The sequence below is a fragment of the Erythrolamprus reginae genome, chromosome 7, assembly GCF_031021105.1.
Source record: "Erythrolamprus reginae isolate rEryReg1 chromosome 7, rEryReg1.hap1, whole genome shotgun sequence".
In the NCBI taxonomy this organism is placed as follows: Eukaryota; Metazoa; Chordata; class Lepidosauria; order Squamata; family Dipsadidae; genus Erythrolamprus; species Erythrolamprus reginae.
In genome coordinates, this window is record NC_091956.1 from 35833306 (window position 1) to 35853183 (window position 19878).

The 19878-nt window shown below is 43.9% G+C and overlaps 1 protein-coding gene across 1 annotated transcript in view; it reads left to right on the forward strand.

The window, feature by feature from the left end:
* Nucleotides 1-19878, forward strand: part of LOC139170318 (gamma-aminobutyric acid receptor subunit alpha-2) — a 302125-nt gene that overhangs the window by 207614 nt on the left and 74633 nt on the right. The window contains exon 6 of the mRNA XM_070757344.1: nucleotides 199-281. Coding sequence (XP_070613445.1) covers nucleotides 199-281 — 83 coding nt within the window. The remainder of the gene's footprint in view (nucleotides 1-198; nucleotides 282-19878) is intronic.

Genomic DNA, 19878 nt, shown 5'->3' on the forward strand with positions numbered 1-19878 from the left:
GGAAAAGTCGTTCGAGATAAGAGCTGCTCGACTTAAGAGCCCAGGTCCGGAACGAATTAAACTCGCATCTCGAGGTACCACTGTACTTAGTTTAATATGTTTGCTGTTTAATGTTTGTGTTGATTCAAGTTTTTGAGAAATTGATTTTCATGACCTCTTGGGTACAAGATAACCATAAATTGGCATTTTCCCTTCTAGGCTTACAGTCCAGGCTGAATGTCCAATGCACTTAGAAGATTTTCCTATGGATGCTCATTCATGCCCATTGAAATTTGGCAGCTGTAAGTAAGATTACGAACAATTCAGCCCCTATATGATAAATACATGTTTTCATATAGATTTACAAAGAATAAAAGTGTGGTACATTCTGAATGAGAGCCTATTAAGGTTAGAAGTGATTCTTGGGAAATAATAAACATGGAAGGGAAGGAAATAAAAAAGTATACAAAATGAAAATAGAGTAATTACAAGAAAGGAAAGTAAAAATCGTATTTGAAAAAATAATCTAATTTTGAAATAAAATGAATGTAACATTTAAGAAAAAATTATTTTAATGCTGCTAATAGTGGAGTAAAAAGAATTTTGTTATAGTGGCACAAATATATGTTACATTTCCCAGTGGAAATGCTTGATGGAATGATGACATTAAGAAGGCTGTGGATGAGAAAAATGCTTCAAAAGTGAGGATGTGGTGCAAGTTAGTATATTGTTAATAATCCAAAAACATTTTCTGGCTTGAGACTAGCTAAGCAAACATGGCCAATGGACAATGTTTGGCCAATGGACAACGATCTGCTATTAAAGGAGAAAGTAAAGTCTATGTTCCTGAGGTAGGAGAAACAGACAATGTCTTATATGTCACTGAATTAGATCATAATCTGTTAAGTATTTTCATGTTAGATAGTCAAGGGTATGAAATACTGTTTGCTGGAGGACAATACTCCAAAAGGAAGGGTGGAAGATTTAGATTAGATATCAGAAAAAAGCTTTCTAACAGTAAGGGTGATAAACCATTGGAACAGTTTGCCATAGGAGGTGAGCTCGCCTTCACTGGAGGTCTTCAAACAGAGACTGGACAGTCATCTTTCTGGGATGGTTTAGTGAATCCTGCATTGAGCAGAGGGTTGGACCCGATGACCCTGGAGATCCCTTCCAACTATGCTTCTATGATTCTTAAGACCGACTGTGGGCCCTTACTGGCTGCAATGAGGTATGCGGTCAGAGATGGTCCTGTAAATAGTTTGGTCCTGAGCCATTTAGGGCTTTAAATGTGATAACCAACACCTTAAATTGCCCCACCTGAGGGGGAAAGACAGAAAGATGGAATCATCTTTAGGAGGAAGGACCCACAGCCACTCAGTCTTGTCCACGTTGAGTTTTAACCTGTTAACCCCCATTCAGACCCTTACAGCTTCAAGACCCCAGCACATCACTTCCACCACTTCATTGAACTGACACTGGGTGGAGATATACATCTGAGTATCTTCAGGGTATAGCTGGTAACTCACCCCATGTCGTCGGATGATCTCACTCAGCGGTTCCCTGTAGATATTAAATAGGAGAGGAGTGAGAACCAACCCCTGAGGAACCCCACAAAGGAGGGACCTAAGGGTCGACTTCTGTCCTCCCACTAATACCAACTATGATTGGCCAGAGAGGTAGGAGAAGAACCACCATAAAATGGTGCCTCCCTCTCCCAATCCCTCCAGCTGTCGCAGAAGGATACCATGGTTGATGGTATTGAAAGCTGCTGCGAGGTCAAGAAGACTAGGATAGAGGAGTGCCCCCTATCCTGGGCCCACCAGAGATCATCAATCAGTGCAACCAAAGCAATTTCTGTGCTGCAACTGGGTCTGAAGCCAGATTGAAATGGGTCTAGATAATCTGCTTCTTCCAACGTCCGCAGGAGTTGGAGCGCCACCACTTTCTCAATAACCTTCACTACAAAGGAAAGGTTGGAGACAGAACAATAACTGTTTAATGAGGCCTCAAAACCGCTTCCTTCAAAGGTTGTGGAAAGGACCCCTCACTCAAGGAAACATTGATTAACACCTGGAGCCAGCCTTGTGTTACCTCCCTACAGCCAGGAGGGACATGGGTCCAACAAGCAAGTGGAGGTGCTCATTGCTCCTATAGGCTTTCCACTTTATCAGGGGTCACAGGGTCAAACTCCTCCCACACAACAGGACTAAGACTTGCCTAGTCACCTTGCTTAACATTGCCCAATTGGAGTCCAAGTCTACCCGAATCTGAGCAAGTTTCTCCGACAGAAATTGAACAAATTCCTTGGCTCTACCCTGCAAAGGATCTTCCACTCTCTCCACATTAAGAAATGAGTGGGCCACCCTAAACAGGGTGACCAGGTTAGAATCTGTGGACGCAATAAGAGTGGAAAAATGCACACGTTTTGCCGCTCTTATTGCCACTAAATAAGTCCTAGTAGGCTCTTAGTATTGTCCGGCCAGACTCGGATATACTGGTCCCCCATTGTCGCTCTAGACGTCTCTTCTGGCATTTCATCTTTCGATGTTCCTCAGTAAACCAGGGAGCTCTTTGGGATCCACTGCTGCAGAGAGGTCACGCAGGCACAATCTGATCTAGAGCCCAGATGCCGCCCTATTCCAGGCAGACACTAGGAACTCTGCCGGACTTTACAAAGGAATCTGGTATCTCCCCAAGCTCCCTCTGGACCCCTAATCGGTTCTGCCTCCATGCAGGGAAGAATTGGCATCTTAAAGTCAAGCCTCACCAGGAAATGATCTGAATTTAAGGGGCTTAGACATCTTGCCTTTGTCATGATTAGATCATTTTTTAGATCACAGTTTGATTTTAGGGCTCCAATCCTCCCTCGCATGGAGGCAGAACCAATCAGAGGGTGCTTGGGGAAATACCAGATTCGCTTATATGCAATTCAGCAGAATCCCTGGTAATGGCCTGGAATACTGTCGCAACAGGGGCTCTGGACCGGATTGCGCCTTTGTTACCTCTCTATGGCAGTAGATCTTCTTTATGTTAGTGCCCCAAATAGCATCTGAGAAATAAATCAGATTCCAGTCCCGTTCTGCCACTCAAAGTTCGATTTATTAACAGAGCCATGTTAGACACGCCTTCTTCATTCCAGTACTGACGTATTTCCCAGTTCCCACCCAGGTTAAGTTCCATCTTACACCCCCAACCCCACAAGTCCATCACAAGACCCAATCCGTGGCAGGGATTCCACCAACTTCCTCTTTTATTCATTTGATGCAGAACAAAAGGTGACCTTGGCCCAAAGAAAGGAATTTGTTGTGTCTAGTAACTTTCCTCTCACTCACTGCCCCTCACTCAAAGCCCCTAAAGCTAAACTACTGTGGCAGGCCAAAGCCTCTGAATCCACACAATGTCTTCGGCCTGACAGGCAGCCCCCCTTTGGAAGGACCACCTCCTGCAACATATAATAAAACACATAGGAGTTAGTATCACTCTTATACTCCCCCCTCCCAGGGGAACACTTTGGTTTAGTTGGGTAACTTTCATGAAACTGCTTGTTAACCTATCAGCCTTGACATTCTGACTCTTTACCCAGGAAGCCTCCGATAGAGGGTACCCCTTCCAATGAATCAGGTACTGCAATTTACCCCAGAAAATGCAGGAGTCCAAAAAATTTTTCACTTCATAGTGGGTTTTCCCCTGTGCTACTACAGGGGGAGGGGGGGACTGTGCACGTGGCCTGAGATTGGACCTGATCACCGGCTTGAGCAGGCTGCAGTGAAATACGGAGTGTATCCTCCATAGGATTCCAGGTAATGCAAGCTGCACCGTGACCGGGTTGATTACTTTCACAATTGGGACCTAGCTTTTTGCTCGGCAGTTTTAGCCAAATGTATTTGGTTGACAGGAAAACCTAATCTCCCACTTCAAAAGGGGGTTGGAGAGATCAGTGCTTATCTGCTTGATTCTTGTAAGCTTTCACTGCTTCTGCCAGCGCCTTCTTGGTGTTTTCCCATCCTCTCTTTAATTTCTCCATCCACTCCGCCAACGTGATGGAGGAGGGAGGTTCTGTCGGTAGTTCCGGCATGGCAACAAAATCTTGTCCACTGGTGACCTGAAAAGGAGTTAGTCCTGTACTGCTTTGCACAGAATTGTTATATGCTACTTCCATGAAAGGCAGTAATTCAGCCCAATGGGTTTGTTGGTAACTCACATAACACCTGAGGTATTGTTCCACTAGGGCATTGGCCTTTTCTGCAGCTTCATTAGTAGAAGGGTGGAACACAGAACTCAGTCCTTGGGTGGAACCAATGGTGCGGACAAACTGTCTCCAGACTCTGGCAGTGAATTGGACCCCCTGATCTGATATGATTCTACCGGGGACTCCATGCATTCTGTAAATGTGTTTTAGGAACAATTTAACCAAATGTCTGGCTATGGGTAGTCCCGAACAAGCGATGAAATGAGCTTGTTTAGAGAACAAATCAATGACAGTTCAAATAACAGTGTTTCCCTTGCTCTCGGGGAGTTCCACAATGAAATCCATCACTATTTCTTCCCAGGGTCTGCTAGGGTTGGCAACTTGCTGCAGAGACTCTGGCGGTTTGCCAGGTTTATGTTTCCTAGTAGCACAGGTGGCACAACTTCTCACATAATCCTGCTCGCATTCTAGGCCACCAGAACTGTCTCCGCATTAGGTGCAATGTTTTCAGGAACCCGAAATGACCCCCTAGTCTGGAGTCATGACTCCGTTGGAGAATCTCTAATCGCAGGCTGGTAGGCACATATAATTTAGTTCCCTTCCAAGCTAAACCTTCCCTCAGTGTTAGGATTTCCTTGTGGTTGTTGAAAAACTGGTTGGTTGGCAAGGCAGACTTCAATTTTTTGTCCCACTCTTTCTCTCTTAGTGAGGGTTGTCTCCTGGTCTGGCCTCGGGTGTGGACCGGTGCAACCTTCTTTATACTTCCTGAAAGTGAAGGAACACACGGAACAATCGGATGGATCTTTCCCACTCTTTGGCTGTTATACTGGGGTTTATGTGACAACGCATTAGCAAGAAGATTCCTTCCAGCTGGGATATGTTTCAGTATGAAGTTGAATCGTTTAAAGTATTGGACCACTTAGGAGAAAGTTTCCAAGTGGTCCTTAATGATCAGGTTCTTATGATCAGTCCAAACGTCGAAAGGAATTATTTTATTTATTTATTTATTTCATTAATTGGATTTGTATGCCGTCCCTCTCTGTGGACTCATGGCGGCTCACAACAAACAAGGAATACACAATAAAACAATTTGATCCAATTAATAATAATTAAAAACTTAAAAAATATCCTAAAAATTAAAATATTCAGTTAACATGCAGTCAACCAATAATTTATTCTAAACACATTTGTTGGGGGGGGGGGAGAGATCTAATGACCCCAGGTCTGGTGGCAAAGATGAGTCTTCAAACTTTTCTGGAAAGCAAGGAGGGTGGGGGCGGTGTGAATCTCTGGGGAGAGCTGGTTCCAGAGGGCTGAGGCTTCCACAGAGAAGGCTCTACCCCTAAGCCCCGCCAGCCAACATTGTCTGGTTGATGGGACCCTGAGAAGGCCAACTCTGTGGGACCTCACTGGGCACTGGGATTCGTGCAGCAGAAGGCAGTCTCGGAGATAATCTGGTCCTATGCCATATAGGGCTTTATAGGTCATAACCAACACTTTGAATTGTGTCTGGAAACCAATCGGCAGCCAATGCTGTTCTGAATTCTGGTTAGAACTTTGGAAATAATGCTTACTGAATGCAGGGTTTTGTAAACAAAACCTCAATCTTTATTCCTCCTCTCCTCCGTATTCAAAATGCATTACAGACAGTCAAATTCTTTCATCTCATTTTTTCACGATCAGAGCACACAAGCATCTCTCCAGCTCTCCTCCCTTATCTTAAGATTTCTGGCTAGGCTGCGTAAGTTCAAAGCAATAAAAACAGCTGTTAAATAACAGAGAAAATATTAGCTTACTTCATAGCTGCATCGTGATACGTCCATGATGGATTTACAACATTGAAAACTCCGCCCTTCTTCTCCGTTGGCATCCGGACGTGATGAATAAATCACTTAAGTAATTAACCCATTCCTCCCCTTAATATTTCTTCCCTAACACTTGTTATCTGCGTCTCTGCACCTGCCTGAAATGCAGATTTAACCATCTATTATTTGTCTCTTCTTTACTGGAGTCTGGGCTCATAGCAACGTCCAGTGGCTGGCCTCCCACCTGTTCTGACACCTGTAACCCAGGAGCTGCCACTAATTCATAAACACTATCTGTATCAGAATCTGCAAACTCTTCAACATCTTCCAACTGACCAGGGGTATATACAACAATGCAATCCGCGAGTGATCTTGAAATATGGGCATGCCTCAGAAGGCCCAATACCGCTGCCAATACTGAATTGCCCCCCCCCCTCTAGCAATTGGCTCCATGTTTCCAATGCCACACATATAGCAAAACCTTCCTTCTCCCATATGGCCCATCTTCTTTTGGTGGGGGTCAGCTTTTTGGAAAGATATGCACACGGTAACAATTGTCCTTTCTCATTCTCCTCTAACAACACAGCCACTATTGCCACATCACTGGCATCTGATTGAATCACAAACTTTTGCTCTGAGTCAGGGTGTTGCAGAATTGTCTCTTTGGCAAAAAGTCTTTTGAGTCTCTCGAAAGCTTTCTGGCATTCCATTGTCCACCTAATAGGCTGAGAAGGTTTGGGCTTAGTAGGGGTGACCCAGTCTTTAGTAGTTCAGTTAGGGGCAAGGCAACTTCTGCGAAAGCTGGAATGAACTGTCGGTAAAATTTTGCAAATCCTAAGAAATTCTGCAATTGTTTGCATGTGCTGGGAGCTTGCCAATCAAGTATTGCCTTCATCTTAGCTGTGTCCATCTCTATGCCTCGGTTTGAGATGCAGTATCCCAAATAGTCTACTGATGTTTTGTTAAATTCGCATTTGGAAAGTTTTACATAAAGTTTAGCAGCCAAAAGTTTTTTCAAGACTTGTCTCACCAACTTGATGTGGTCAGATTCTGACTGTAGGTAAGAATGTCATCTAAATACACCAAAACTCTGTTATAAAGGTGGGTATGTAGGACTTCATTTATATACTGCATCTATACAGCTGGGGCTCCCTTTAGGCCAAATGACATGACACAGAATTGGAAACTCCCCAACGGGCAGTTGAATGCTGTTTGCCACTCATCCCCTTTCTTTATTCTGATGCGATAATATGCCTCTCTCAAATCCAGTTCGGTGAATATCCTCCCCTTAGCCAGATGATTGAGTAAATCCTTCATAAGAGGGAGGGGATACATGTTCTGCACGCACAACACATTTTTCAAAAATCGACCACTAAGCTAATGCCCCCGTCCTTTTTCTCTTTAAAGAGAACTGAGGCAGCTGTCCTGGAATTGGCAGGCTGAATGAATCTCCTCAGGTTGGTGTCTATGTACTTTCTCAGCTCTTCCAATTCCCTTGGTGACATTGCATACATTCTAAGTTTTGGGAGAGTTGCCCCAGTTCAATTTCGATTACGCAGTCTGTTGGTCTGTGAGGTGGCAGTTCATTGCAATCTTCTTCACTGAAAACCTTCTCCAAGTCTCTATAATCGAGAGGTACTTTTTGGAGGCCAGGTAGTGTTCCTTCCTCCTTCATCGCAGCTGCTAGTAAGGGCCCATTTGCTCTCACTTGGGAAAAGGGATCCCTCCTGCCAGTCTCTTGTCAAGGGCATTTTTGAAAGTACGTACTAAAAGTCTTTCTGGCTATGCTCTCAACTTCCCTGCCACCCATCTGAATTCCTTTACAGGGTGCCCTACTTTAGCAGGCCAATCTGTTTTTCTGCATCTACCTGGCTTGCAACATCTTGAAATCTCATCCTCATGAATTCAATAAAATCAGCCACATCGTTTAATTCAGGTGCGGCTTCATCATGCCATTCAGTCACAAATTCAGCTGCTTCCCCATCATTTAACCCCTCAGAAATTGTCTCAATTAACTCTTGGTCTCTTGAGAACACTCTGTAGAGAAAGTAAGCAAGTTTCTTCAGATCCCCATCATATTTGGCTTGGAAAGAAGGAAGGCATGTAACCCAGCAGGAGCTGCAGCCAGCACGACAGCAGGCATTGGGGGGGGGCAAACACACACACTGCTGGAAAGGTGGTGGTGGCTGGGGAGCAATTGAGACGGCAGTTGTTCTCATAGTTTTGGTGAAGAGCAGTGGCTGCTGGAATTCTTGGGTAGGGGAGAGACAGCCCCACTGGCACTGAGCCCAACCCAGTCCTGGAATGTAAACAGTCCCAGGCGTCTTCATCTCGTTTCTCAGGCTCTTGCCTCACAAGCTGTGCCCCTCCCCAACTGGATCTGAGGGCCAACCTGGGCACAGAGGGAAGGGTTACCCAGGTGGTCTTCAATTCCACTGGAGGACTTTTAGGAATTCCACTTGCAGCCATATAGTGAAGGGTTTCTTTGTTTTGCAGGGACCCTTTTCTTAACTCAGCATAAGGACCCCTTGGGGCTCTCAATGCTCACTCTGCCCCGTGGGAACTTGGTCGGGGGCTGTTCCACTTAAAGTTTGTTGTCCAAAATAATCAGGAAGATCTGCCAGTGACTGGCTCTTGGACACAGCCCAGAGGTTTCCCAATTCTGGCTGATCAGCCACCAGGTTTCTCACAGGTCTCCAATCTGAGGAGAGTGACCAGGTAACCCCGATTTGGGCCTCAATTCCTTTGGCCAGTGGGTCCTGAGTTCCCACAGCTCCCAGAAGAGACAGATCCTGAGGTGGGGTCATTTCATATGCTGGTCTTTTCCACCAGGCCCCTCCCATGCTTTCAATTCCCTTCACTCCATTGATGGGAGGGGTTCTGGAAACTCCAAACCCTTTTACTTTAGACTTTTCAGTTATCCCCTTTTTTCCCCATTTCTCCTGAGTTTACTCTCTGCTCATGGCTAGGAGCGGAGGGAAGGGAGCTCAGGCGCGGAAAAGAAGATGAGTACCGGAATTGTATGTTAGTGCCCCAAATAGTTCGATTTATTAGCAGAGCCATGTTAGACATGCCAACTTCATTCCGGTACTGACGTATTTCCCAGTTCCCACCCAGTTACACCCCAACCTCACAAGTCCATCATGAGACCCAAGCCGTGGCAGGGATTCCACCAACTTCCTCTTTTCTTCAGTTGATCCAGAACAAAGGTGACCTTGGCCTGAGGAAAGGAATTTGTTGTGTCTAGTAACTTTCCTCTCATTCACTGCCCCTCCCAAAAAACCCTAAAGCTAAACTACTGTGGCAGGCCAAAGCCTCTGAATCCACATGATGGCTTCGGCCTGACACTTGGTTTACTTCATATAAAGACTTAGTGGCGATCAAAGTGGCAGGATCTTCATATCTTTCCACCTTAATCACATCAGTAGAATTTCACCCAGAATTTCGCTCTATTTAGGGTGACTTGCTCCCTCCCCAATATGGGCGACAGGGTGGACGGATCCTTGCCGGGCAGTGCTGAGGACCTTAAAAAGTTTTTTGCTGATAAAGTCGCCCAGATCCGGCGGACCTGGACTCCAACTGTGAAGTTTTGACTGACAACAAGTCAGTCGAGGTGACAGGGACCCATTGAAATAAATAACCGTAGGCGCGAATGGAGAAACGGCATTAAGTTACAGTTTTTATACCTTCTTTTTTTCCGCCCAGAGTAACTGACAGTAACTTAAAACTCCCACTCAACAAAACAACCAATCAGCTTCAGACAACAATAATCCAACTATTTACATGTAGTCAATGAATATTCAACACCCCTCCCTTCTTAGTTCAGTGAAAGGTTAATCAGTAAGCCATGTGACAAAATCATCCAACCGACTGAGTCTGCACACCTCCCTCTCAGACCTGCACAGATCAGTCGAGTCCTGGAGATCGAAGGAAGAGGAGGTCGGCTCGTCAGCGACTTCACGGACTGTCCTGGCCTTATCAGTGGGACAGATCTATGTGTTGAGTCCGCAGTCACTTTGCCGGCCTCCTCAGGAGCCACTCCCACAATGCTGGAAAATCGCCAGGGGCTCAGTAAGTATAGGTCTGTGTCTATATTGTACGATTCGTTGTGGTTTTGTTGGTTTATCCATCGGTTTGAGCTCCCTGTGGGGAGTGAATGATTACAATAGAAACATAGAAGTCTGACGGCAGAAAAAGACCTCATGGTCCATCTAGTCTGCCCTTATACTATTTTCTGTATTTTATCTTAGGATGGATATATGTTTATCCCAGGCATGTTTAAATTCAGTTACTGTGGATTTATCTACCACATCTGCTGGAAGTTTGTTCCAAGGATCTACTACTCTTTCAGTAAAATAATATTTTCTCATGTTGCTTTTGATCTTTCCCCCAACTAACTTCAGATTGTGTCCCCTTGTTCTTGTGTTCACTTTCCTATTAAAAACACTTCCCTCCTGGACCTTATTTAACCCTTTAATATATTTAAATGTTTCGATCATGTCCCCCCTTTTCCTTCTGTCCTCCAGACTATACAGATTGAGTTCATTAAGTCTTTCTTGATACGTTTTATGCTTAAGACCTTCCACCATTCTTGTAGCCCGTCTTTGGACCCGTTCAATTTTGTCAATATCTTTTTGTAGGTGAGGTCTCCAGAACTGAACACAGTATTCCAAATGTGGTCTCACCAGCATTTTATATAGTGGGATCATAATCTCCCTCTTCCTGCTTGTTATACCTCTAGTTATGCAGCCAAGCATCCTACTTGCTTTCCCTACCGCCTGACTGCACTGTTCACCCATTTTGAGACTGTCAGAAATCACTACCCCTAAATCCTTTTCTTTTGAAGTATTTGCCAACACTGAACTGCCAATACAATACTCAGATTGAGGATTCCTTTTCCCCAAGTGCATTATTTTACATTTGGAAACATTAAACTGCAGTTTCCATTGCTTAGACCATTTATCTAGTAAAGCTAAATCATTTACCATATTACAGACGCCTCCAGGAATATCAACCCTATTGCACACTTTAGAGTCATCGGCAAATAGGCAAATTGGTCCAGGCGCTCTTGAATTTCCCCTGGTCCTGACCTCTTTAATGCTTCTTTTGCTACTCTGACATATCTTTCTACCTGCCCATTGGCCCAGGGGGAATAAGGTGAAATAAGCACATGTCTAATGCCCAGTTGGTCTAAAAAAGAGCTCCATTTGTCTTGAAGTAAATTGTGACCCATTATCAGAAACCACCACATCTGAGCACCCATGGATTGCAAATAAATGACACAATGCTTTAATGGTGGCACACATTGTGGTACTTCCCATAGCTATAATTTCCACCCACTTAGAATGAGCATCAACAATTACCAGAAAAGAATGAGACTCTATTGGGCCTGCGTAGTCTATATGGATTCTGGACCAAGGCCCTTTTGGTGCTTCCCACTCAACTGGGGAGGTCCTGGGGGGGTGGGTTGGTCTGGACTCTTGGCAGGGGTCACATGTGGCTACCCATTTCTCAATGTCTGAATCCAAGCCTGGCCACCACAGATATCCTCTGGCCAGACTCTTCATTCGCACTACACCAGGGTGACCCCTGTGTAACATTTCCAAAACTTTGTTTCTCAAATTGAATGGAATTACAACTCTGTCACCTCCCAAAATATATCCCCTCAAATATGACAATTCTTTTTGTTTACTTTTAAATTCTCTCATACCTACATCAGTAATTTCATTAGGCCACCCTCTCAAAATATGATTAGCAACTCTGCAAAATTGGGTCTAGTCTGGTATTTTCAGCAACTTCTTTGGCTGTGGTTACTAGCTTCTCATCTAGTTCAATTAACAATATATCAGAAACTGGAGCAGGGTCTTCTACATTTAGGGCCATTGGACACCTCCTCAGGCCATCAGCATGGTTAATTTCTTTATATTTAAGCATTTGTGTTTATTATTTGTATTTATTAGATTTGTATGCCGCCCCTCTCCGAAGACTCGGGGCGGCTAGCAACAATATAAAAAGACAATGTAAACAAATCTAATATTAAAACAAACTTAAAAAAACCAATTTAAAGAACCACTCATACATACAAGCATACCATGTATAAATTCTATAAGCCTAGGGGGAAGGGAAATTTCAATTCCCCCATGCCTCACGACAGAGGTGGGTTTTAAGGAGCTTGCAAAAGGCAAGGAGAGTGGGGGCAACTCTGATATCTGGGGGGAGCTGGTTCCAGAGGGTCGGGGCCGCCATAGAGAAGGCTCTTCTCCTGGATCCTGCCAAATGACATTGCTTAGTCGACGGGACCCAGAGAAGGCCAACTCTGTGGGACCTAATCGGTTGCTGGGATTCGTGCAGCAGAAGGCGGTCCCGGAGATATTCTGGTCCGATGCCATGAAGGGCTTTATAGGTCATAACCAACACTTTGAATTGTGACCGGAAATTGATCGGCAACCAATGCAGCCTGCGGAGTGTTGGTGCAACATGGGCATACCTTGGGAAGCCCATGATTGCTCTCGCAGCTGCATTCTGCATGATCTGAAGTTTCTGAACACTTTTCAAAGGTAGCCCCATGTAGAGAGCATTACAGTAGTCGAACCTCGAGGTGATGAGGGCATGAGTGGCTGTGAGCAGTGAGTCCCGGTCCAGATAGGGCCGCAAATGGTGCACCAGGCGAACCTGGGCAAACGCCCCCCTCGCCACAGCTGAAAGATGTTTCTCTAATGTGAGCTGTGGATCAAGGAGGATGCCCAAGTTGCGGACCCTCTCTGAGGAGGTCAATAATCCCCCCCCCCCAGGGTTATAGACAGACAGATGGAATTGTCTTTGGGAGGCAGAACCCACAGCCACTCCGTCTTATCCGGGTTGAGTTTGAGTCTATTGACACCCATCCAGATCCCAACAGCCTCCAGCCACCGGCACATCACTTCCACTGCTTCATTGACTGGACATGGGGTGGAGATGTATAACTGGGTATCATCCGCATACTGATGATACCTCACCCCATGCCCCTGGATGATCTCACCCAGCGGTTTCATGTAGATATTGAACAGCAGGGGGGAGAGGACCGACTCCTGAGGCACCCCACAAGGGAGTAACCTCGAGGTTGACCTCGGACCCCTCACTAACACCGACTGCGACCAACCGGAGAGGTAGGAGGAGATCCACTGGAGAACAGTGCCTCCCACTCCCAACCCCTCCAGCCGACACAGAAGGATACCCCCTTCCCCTAGCATATAATTATAGCCTGCTAAAAATGGTCCATCTAATTAATCTGGGTGACATAATAGGAGGCGTGGGCTTATTTTCTGCTAGCAACCCTAACAAGGGTTTATGGTCTGTTACCAATTCAAAAGCGCGACCAAAAATTGTGAAATTTCTTTACTCCAGCCACTAGGGCTAGAGCCTCTTTATCTAATTGGCTGTAGTTTCTTTCTGCTCCAGAAAGTGTCCTAGAAAAGTAGGCTATTGGGGCTTCAGTGCCATTTGGCAATACATGAGCCAGTACAGCTCCCACCCCATACAGTGAACCATCGCAGGTTAATCTTACTGGTAACGTTGTACTATATTGAACTACTACGCTCTTTGAAGATAACAATTCTTTTATTTTAATAAAGGCTAGGCTTTCTGTTTTCCCCTAAGTCCATGATGTTCCTTTCTGGAGTAGTCTGTGGAGTGGTTCAGCTGCTGTAGCCTTCTTTTTTTAAAAAAACAGAGTAAAAGTTTAGGAGCCCTAAAAATGCTTGGAGTTCTGTTTTAATCTGAGGTTCAGAGGCTTCTTTTATTGCCTTTATCTTTTCTTGGGTGGGGTGTTTCCCCTCACTGTCAATTCGATAACCAAGGAATTCTACACTATCTGTTCCCCATACACACTTGTCTGCTTTGATTTTAAGGCCTTTCTGTTGGAGTCTTTTTAATACTTCTTGTATCCTTTGATTTAATTGATTTTGGTTTTCTCCTGAAATTAATATGTCATCAAAATATGGTATAGTGCCAAATCTAGCTTGGCAAATACTCTCCCTTCCCCCAGAGAATGAAGCAACTGTTGTACTGCAGGAATTGGATAGGAATGGAGTTGTAAGGCCTTATTTAATGTTGATTTGTACCCTGCACAGACTCTCAATGATCCATCTGGTTTTAAAGGTGTGACTATGGGACTTGGGCAATTAGCTTATTGATTTGTTGGTTTAATTTAGGCAAAAGGGTAAAGGAACTCTGCGAGGTTTAAGTCTCAATGGGGGTATTTTTGGATCTAATGAAAATGAAGTAGGTGGTCCCTTATACGATCCTAATGTGGGGTTAAATACTCCAGGAAATTCTCAAACAAAATCTGAATAAGCAATTTCTGATAATTTGTTAACCCCAGTCATTTGAATACTGAAAGGTGTCATCCACTGCAACCCCAAAATCATGTGTCTGGCCCCTGACACCACTATTAAAGGCAATTTACATTGTACATTTTTTAAAAATGCAGGCACCATGGCTTTACCCAGTATTGGAATAGCCCCCTCTTGGGAGTCTCTAATTAAGGCAGTAACAGGCTGCAGGTGAGCCTTTTGTACAGCAGGCATATATAGTTTGACCTTTTCCCATGGCATAATTGAATATTTAGACCTTGTGTCTAATTCCATTTGGCACGGTTGGTTGTTAATGCGCACAGGGACAGTTATCTTATTTGAGCTGTGCGTGGCAGTGCTATTAATTGTGTGGCCACACTTACCTCGGATGTAATCCTGGTTCGTGTTCCCAACGTTTCTGGTGTAGCTCCTAGCAGTAAAACAATAAGGGCGGTTTTCTCTTGGCTGCCAGGTAGAACCTTGTTGGTGAGGGGGTCGCTGGGTTGGCCGAAATTCATCAGAGAAGATGGCTCTGCACGTTTCAGTGATATGACCCCAGCGGTCACAGCAGCGGCAGATGAACTCACTGAAGGGGCACTTTGGATGCGAATGGTTCCCTCTGCATCCGGCACAGGTGATGAATTGTCAAGGTGGTCTTTATGGTCTACCTTAGGTAGCTCTAAGTTGGAGGCAGGAGTCTTCCGAGTCCAGCAATTGAGTTAGCACTTCTTCGGTTTCAGTTACGGTTGGAGGACTCTCTATTTTGCAAACAATTGCCACTTTGCTGTTCTGCTTTAACTCAGTGGCTGCGGCTTCTGAGACTTCCACAGTTTGGACGGTCTTAATAACATGTTATAATGATGGTTCGTCTTCTGTGAGCAGCTTATTTTGGACAGTTATGTCCTTCATGCTGAAAATTAAAGCATTGATGAGTCTTGCTGCTGGGTTGTCGAATTTGCACTTCGACAACACGGTTCGCAGCCGGGTAGCGTATTGGTTTATAGATTCTCCCTCGGATTGAGCCATTCGGGATAATTAATGCCTGTAGACGATAGCCGGTTTAGTAGGCTTGAAATGAGCTGCTAGCTTGGCAGTTAAGCTGTCCCAAGGTACCAAGTTTGTGGGAAGTGGATCGGTCAAGGTGTGAGCCAAGTCGTAGAATTGTGATCCACAATAATTTTTAAAAATAGCTCTCTTCCGTCCGCTGTCAGCATTCTTCATACCTGCTGCCTCTAGGAATACGTCAAACTTTCCCATATATTCATCCCATGTAGACTTCTCGGGATTGAATAGTTCAGGTGCTCTTGCTACGGACTGGTTTTCCATGTTAACATGAACGCAGGTAAGACCTTCTTTGTCTCCAGTGAAATAAACGAGGCTTAGGTGTTCGGCTTGATACTTTTTATTCTCTGAAAGGCAGGAATAACATTGTCTCTCTAGCTGCTACAATAACCATAGATGCGAATGGAGAAACGCCGTTGGGTTACAGTTTTTAATTCCTTCTTTTTTTCCTGCCCAGAGTAACTGACTCTGACCGATCGGAGAGGTAGGAGGAGAACCACTAAAGAACAGTGTCTCCCACTCCCAACCCCTACAGCCGGCGCAGAAGGATACCATGGTCGATGGTATCAAAAGCCGCTGAGAGGTCAAGAAGCACCAGGACAGAGGATAAACCCCTGTCCCGCACCCGCCAGAGGTCATCCATCAACGCGACCAAAGCAGTTTCCGTGCTTTAACCGGGCCTGAAACCAGACTGTTGAGGGCCTTCTTCCAAGGACTGCTGGAGCTGGAGCACCACCACCTTCTCAACAACCTTCCCCATAAAGGAAGGTTGGAGACTGGACAATAGTTATTAAGTACGGCTGGATCCAGGGAAGGCTTCTTGAGGAGGGGGCACACAAGTGCCTCCTTGTACGGAGCCGGGAAAGACCCCCTCCCTAAGGAGGTGTTGACAATCTCCTGGACCCAGCTCCCTGTCACCTCCCTACTGGCCGAAACCAGCCAGGAGGGACATGGATCCAGTAAATAGGTGGTGGAACTCACAGCTCCAATGGCCTTGTCCACTTTATCAGGTGTCACCAGATCAAACTCTTCCCAGACAGGTGGACAAGTACGTCTTGTTCTCTTTGGTTGTGAGCCACCCAGAATCCTTAGGGAGTTGGGTGGCATACAAATTGAACTAAATAAACAAATAAACAAACACGCAAAGAAATAAATATTAATACACAAAGGTAGATACTACATAGTTGGAATAGCAGAAACTTGGTGGGACGAAACCATGCCTGGAACATATTGATAGAAGGATATAAACTCTTCCAAAAAAAAAAAACCAACCCAGACAACAATAGGCTGATTGGTCTGTAGTTTCCTGGATCTGTTCCCCCCTCCCCCCTTTTCCAGTCCTCTGGTAGTTCCCAGTGCTTCAGGATCTTTGAAATTTCTGCGATAATATCTGACAGCTTGTTCAGAACTCTGGGATGTAATTCATCAAGCCCTTGTGATTTATATTTGGCAAGATCAGACAGATGTTCTCTTGTCATTTTCTTGCTTATTTTAATTTTTATTTCTAGTCTGTCTTTTATGGTTATATTTTGATAGCTATTTTGTTTTTGCATGAAGACAGATGAAAAGAATGAATTGAACAGTTTCACTTTCTTTCTGCTACCCATTACCTTGATATTTTCTCCCATTAATGGGCCAATTGTTTCCTTGACTCTTTTCTTGTATTTTTTTTAAATTTATTGAAAGAAGGTTTTTATTGTTTTTATTGTTTTGGACATTTGTTACAAGTCTTACTTTATTCTGAGCATTTGCTTTCCTGAATTCATCTTTATGAGTTTAGGCTATTCATTGGTATTCTATGTTGATTATGTGTCACTTTTATTTATTTTTCTCCCACTTATCCCTTTTGTCTTTCAATTTATCAAAAAGATCTTTATGCAACCATGCTGGGTTTTTTTTGGATTTCTTGTTTTTGTTTTTAAGTGATATTGTGTGCTTGACTGGCTTTTTCAGTTTTTCCCAAGATTACTGGGTTGTTTCCCCCATTAAGGTTTTCATCCATTCTTCCCAATCAGCTCATTTAAAGTTTAAGGCACTGTTTTGATTATTTTCTATTGCTTGTATTTGCATTATATTGCATTCCAATATGGCATGGTCATTATCCTCCAAAGTTCCAACATCAACCCTCTGTATCACTTCCTCTGGACCTAAGAATTAGGTCCAGTATATTTTTCATTTCATTTCATTTTATTGGATTTGTATGCCGCCCCTCTCCGTAGACTCGGGGCGGCTAACAACAGTAATAAAAAACAACGTGCGACAATCCAATACTAAAAACTAAAAACCCTTAATTTAAAACCAATCATACGTACAAACGTACCATACATAAATTGTGGAAGCCGCGGGGGAAAGAATATCTTAATTCCCCCATGCCTGACAACACAGGTGGGTTTTAAGAAGCTTGCGAAAGGCAAGAAGGGTGGGAGCTATTCTAATCTCTGGGGGGAGTTGGTTCCAGAGGGCCGGGGCCGCCACAGAGAAGGCTCTTCCCCTGGGTCCCGCCAAATGACATTGTTTAGTTGACGGGACCCGGAGAAGGCCAACTCTGTGGGACCTAATTGGTCGCTGGGATTCGTGCGGCAGAAGGCGGTCCCGGAGATAACCTGGTCCGATGCCATGAAGGGCTTTATAGCTTTCTCTCTACTTTCTTCCTATACTTTTTGGATAACAAACTTGTCAGATAGATTGGTTAGGGATCTGTTCTAGCTCCCACTTGATGCAATTTGTCTCCCAGTTGATATCAGGATAGTTAAAGTCCCCCTTACTACTGTGGTATATTTCCTTTGTTCAATAGTTAGCAAAAAGTTCATCTATTTCTTCTGCTTGGTTGGTGGCCTGTAGTATATACCTATGGCAATTTCATTATTTTTTGCCTTTATATTGACCCATATGCATTCTAAGAGGTTTTCATCCTTGGTTTTCTGCATTTCTGTAGAAAGATCCAAAAAAATGTTTCAAAAATCCTAAAGATTGGTCACCCTCAGACTTCATTTTTAATTTAAAGATTTTCTGATAAGACAGTTGTTTTCTGAATACATTCTTCCTGATTGTTATAAGGTGCAGCCCCTCACTTGCCAAAAGCTCTTTTTATAGATAATGCAGACCATGGTCTAGGAATCTAAAGTTTGCTTTTTGGCATCAACTCTTAAGCCAGTGGTTCAGTTCAAAAATCCTGTTTGTCCCTATTGAATGAGGAGAAGTGGTTTTAATATGTAGGCTTGATTATTTTTGTAAGATTTTACTTTTGTTCCATGGAGACAACATAATTCCCTAGATGTCCAAACTGCAGGTAGCTGGTTCTGTTCCCCTGAGAATTTAATCTCCTATCACCAACATTTGCCTCCCCCCCCTCTCCCCCCAGGAAAATCTGGGCTACTTCCAATCACTGGATTACAATCACTGTCCCTTTTCATCTGCCTCTTCATAGAATTGGCTCTGATGTCCTTGGGCAATTTCCAACCCATCAGTTTTGTCACCAGCTCTTTAAAAAAAAGTTCCCTGCTAGTGAGTACCAAAATGTGTTATACTCACTATGACACATTTCTTAAGTGTTAACATTTACTTCTATTAGAAGTAGAAAATGATTTCTAAACTTTCTAAAATCAACATGATACAGCAGCTGGAGAAATATCCAAAGGCTAGCAATATCAGTCTACAGCTTACTCTTCCCTTAGAAAAATGTCAACATTTGTAAATATCAGAGTTAGTATAAATGCAGATGATATAACTAGCCATTATAGAACCACAGCAATTGTACCCCTTATTGAAGTCAAAGTAATGTACATTGCAAAGGGCGATGAATGCCCTGGATAAGAGAGACCTACTGTTTAAACATCTGCTTGCCAAAGGAAGAATTGTTTCTGGGGGAATTTGATGTGGTCCAGGAAACATCATCTAGGTTCTTGGTGATTTTGGAGTGTAGCACAACAATGGAAACCAACCATACTGTTCAATCTTGGATCTGCAATCATTTGTTTAGAACACGAAGGTTGATCTTGAGCTGCTACTGCATAAGAAAAATGAACCTGCTATGTATCAACTTTATCTCAACTTTTTGAAAGACACTCTCTTGAATCTCCTATTTTTATGTATCTTATATCTTGCATTGCATTCTTTTATAACCTTTAACCTGATTTGTTGTTGCCTGGTGCATTAACTGCCAGAGACCTTCTCACCTCTTGGAGAATGTGAGGGCCATGTGAGATGCAGCACCAGAAGATAGTCCTGAAAAAGTCCTCTTGTCTCTTTCTCAGAGCAACCAGTACAATAACATTTTTACACCTGTGGATTGGCTGAATACACATTGGACTATTGGGAGGGGTCTCTAATTTTCTTTATTCTAACTGCATGTCATAAGGGACCTCAGATCTTGCCTTCCTTTTGTCCTGCTTTTACCTCTTTCCAATAAAAGGTTCCTTTTGAAATAACAAGTTTCCAGAGTTTTTACTTTCTTAGATAAGGGGAAGAGGTTGGACCTTACGTAAGGCAAGGAAAAGTTTTTCTTTATACT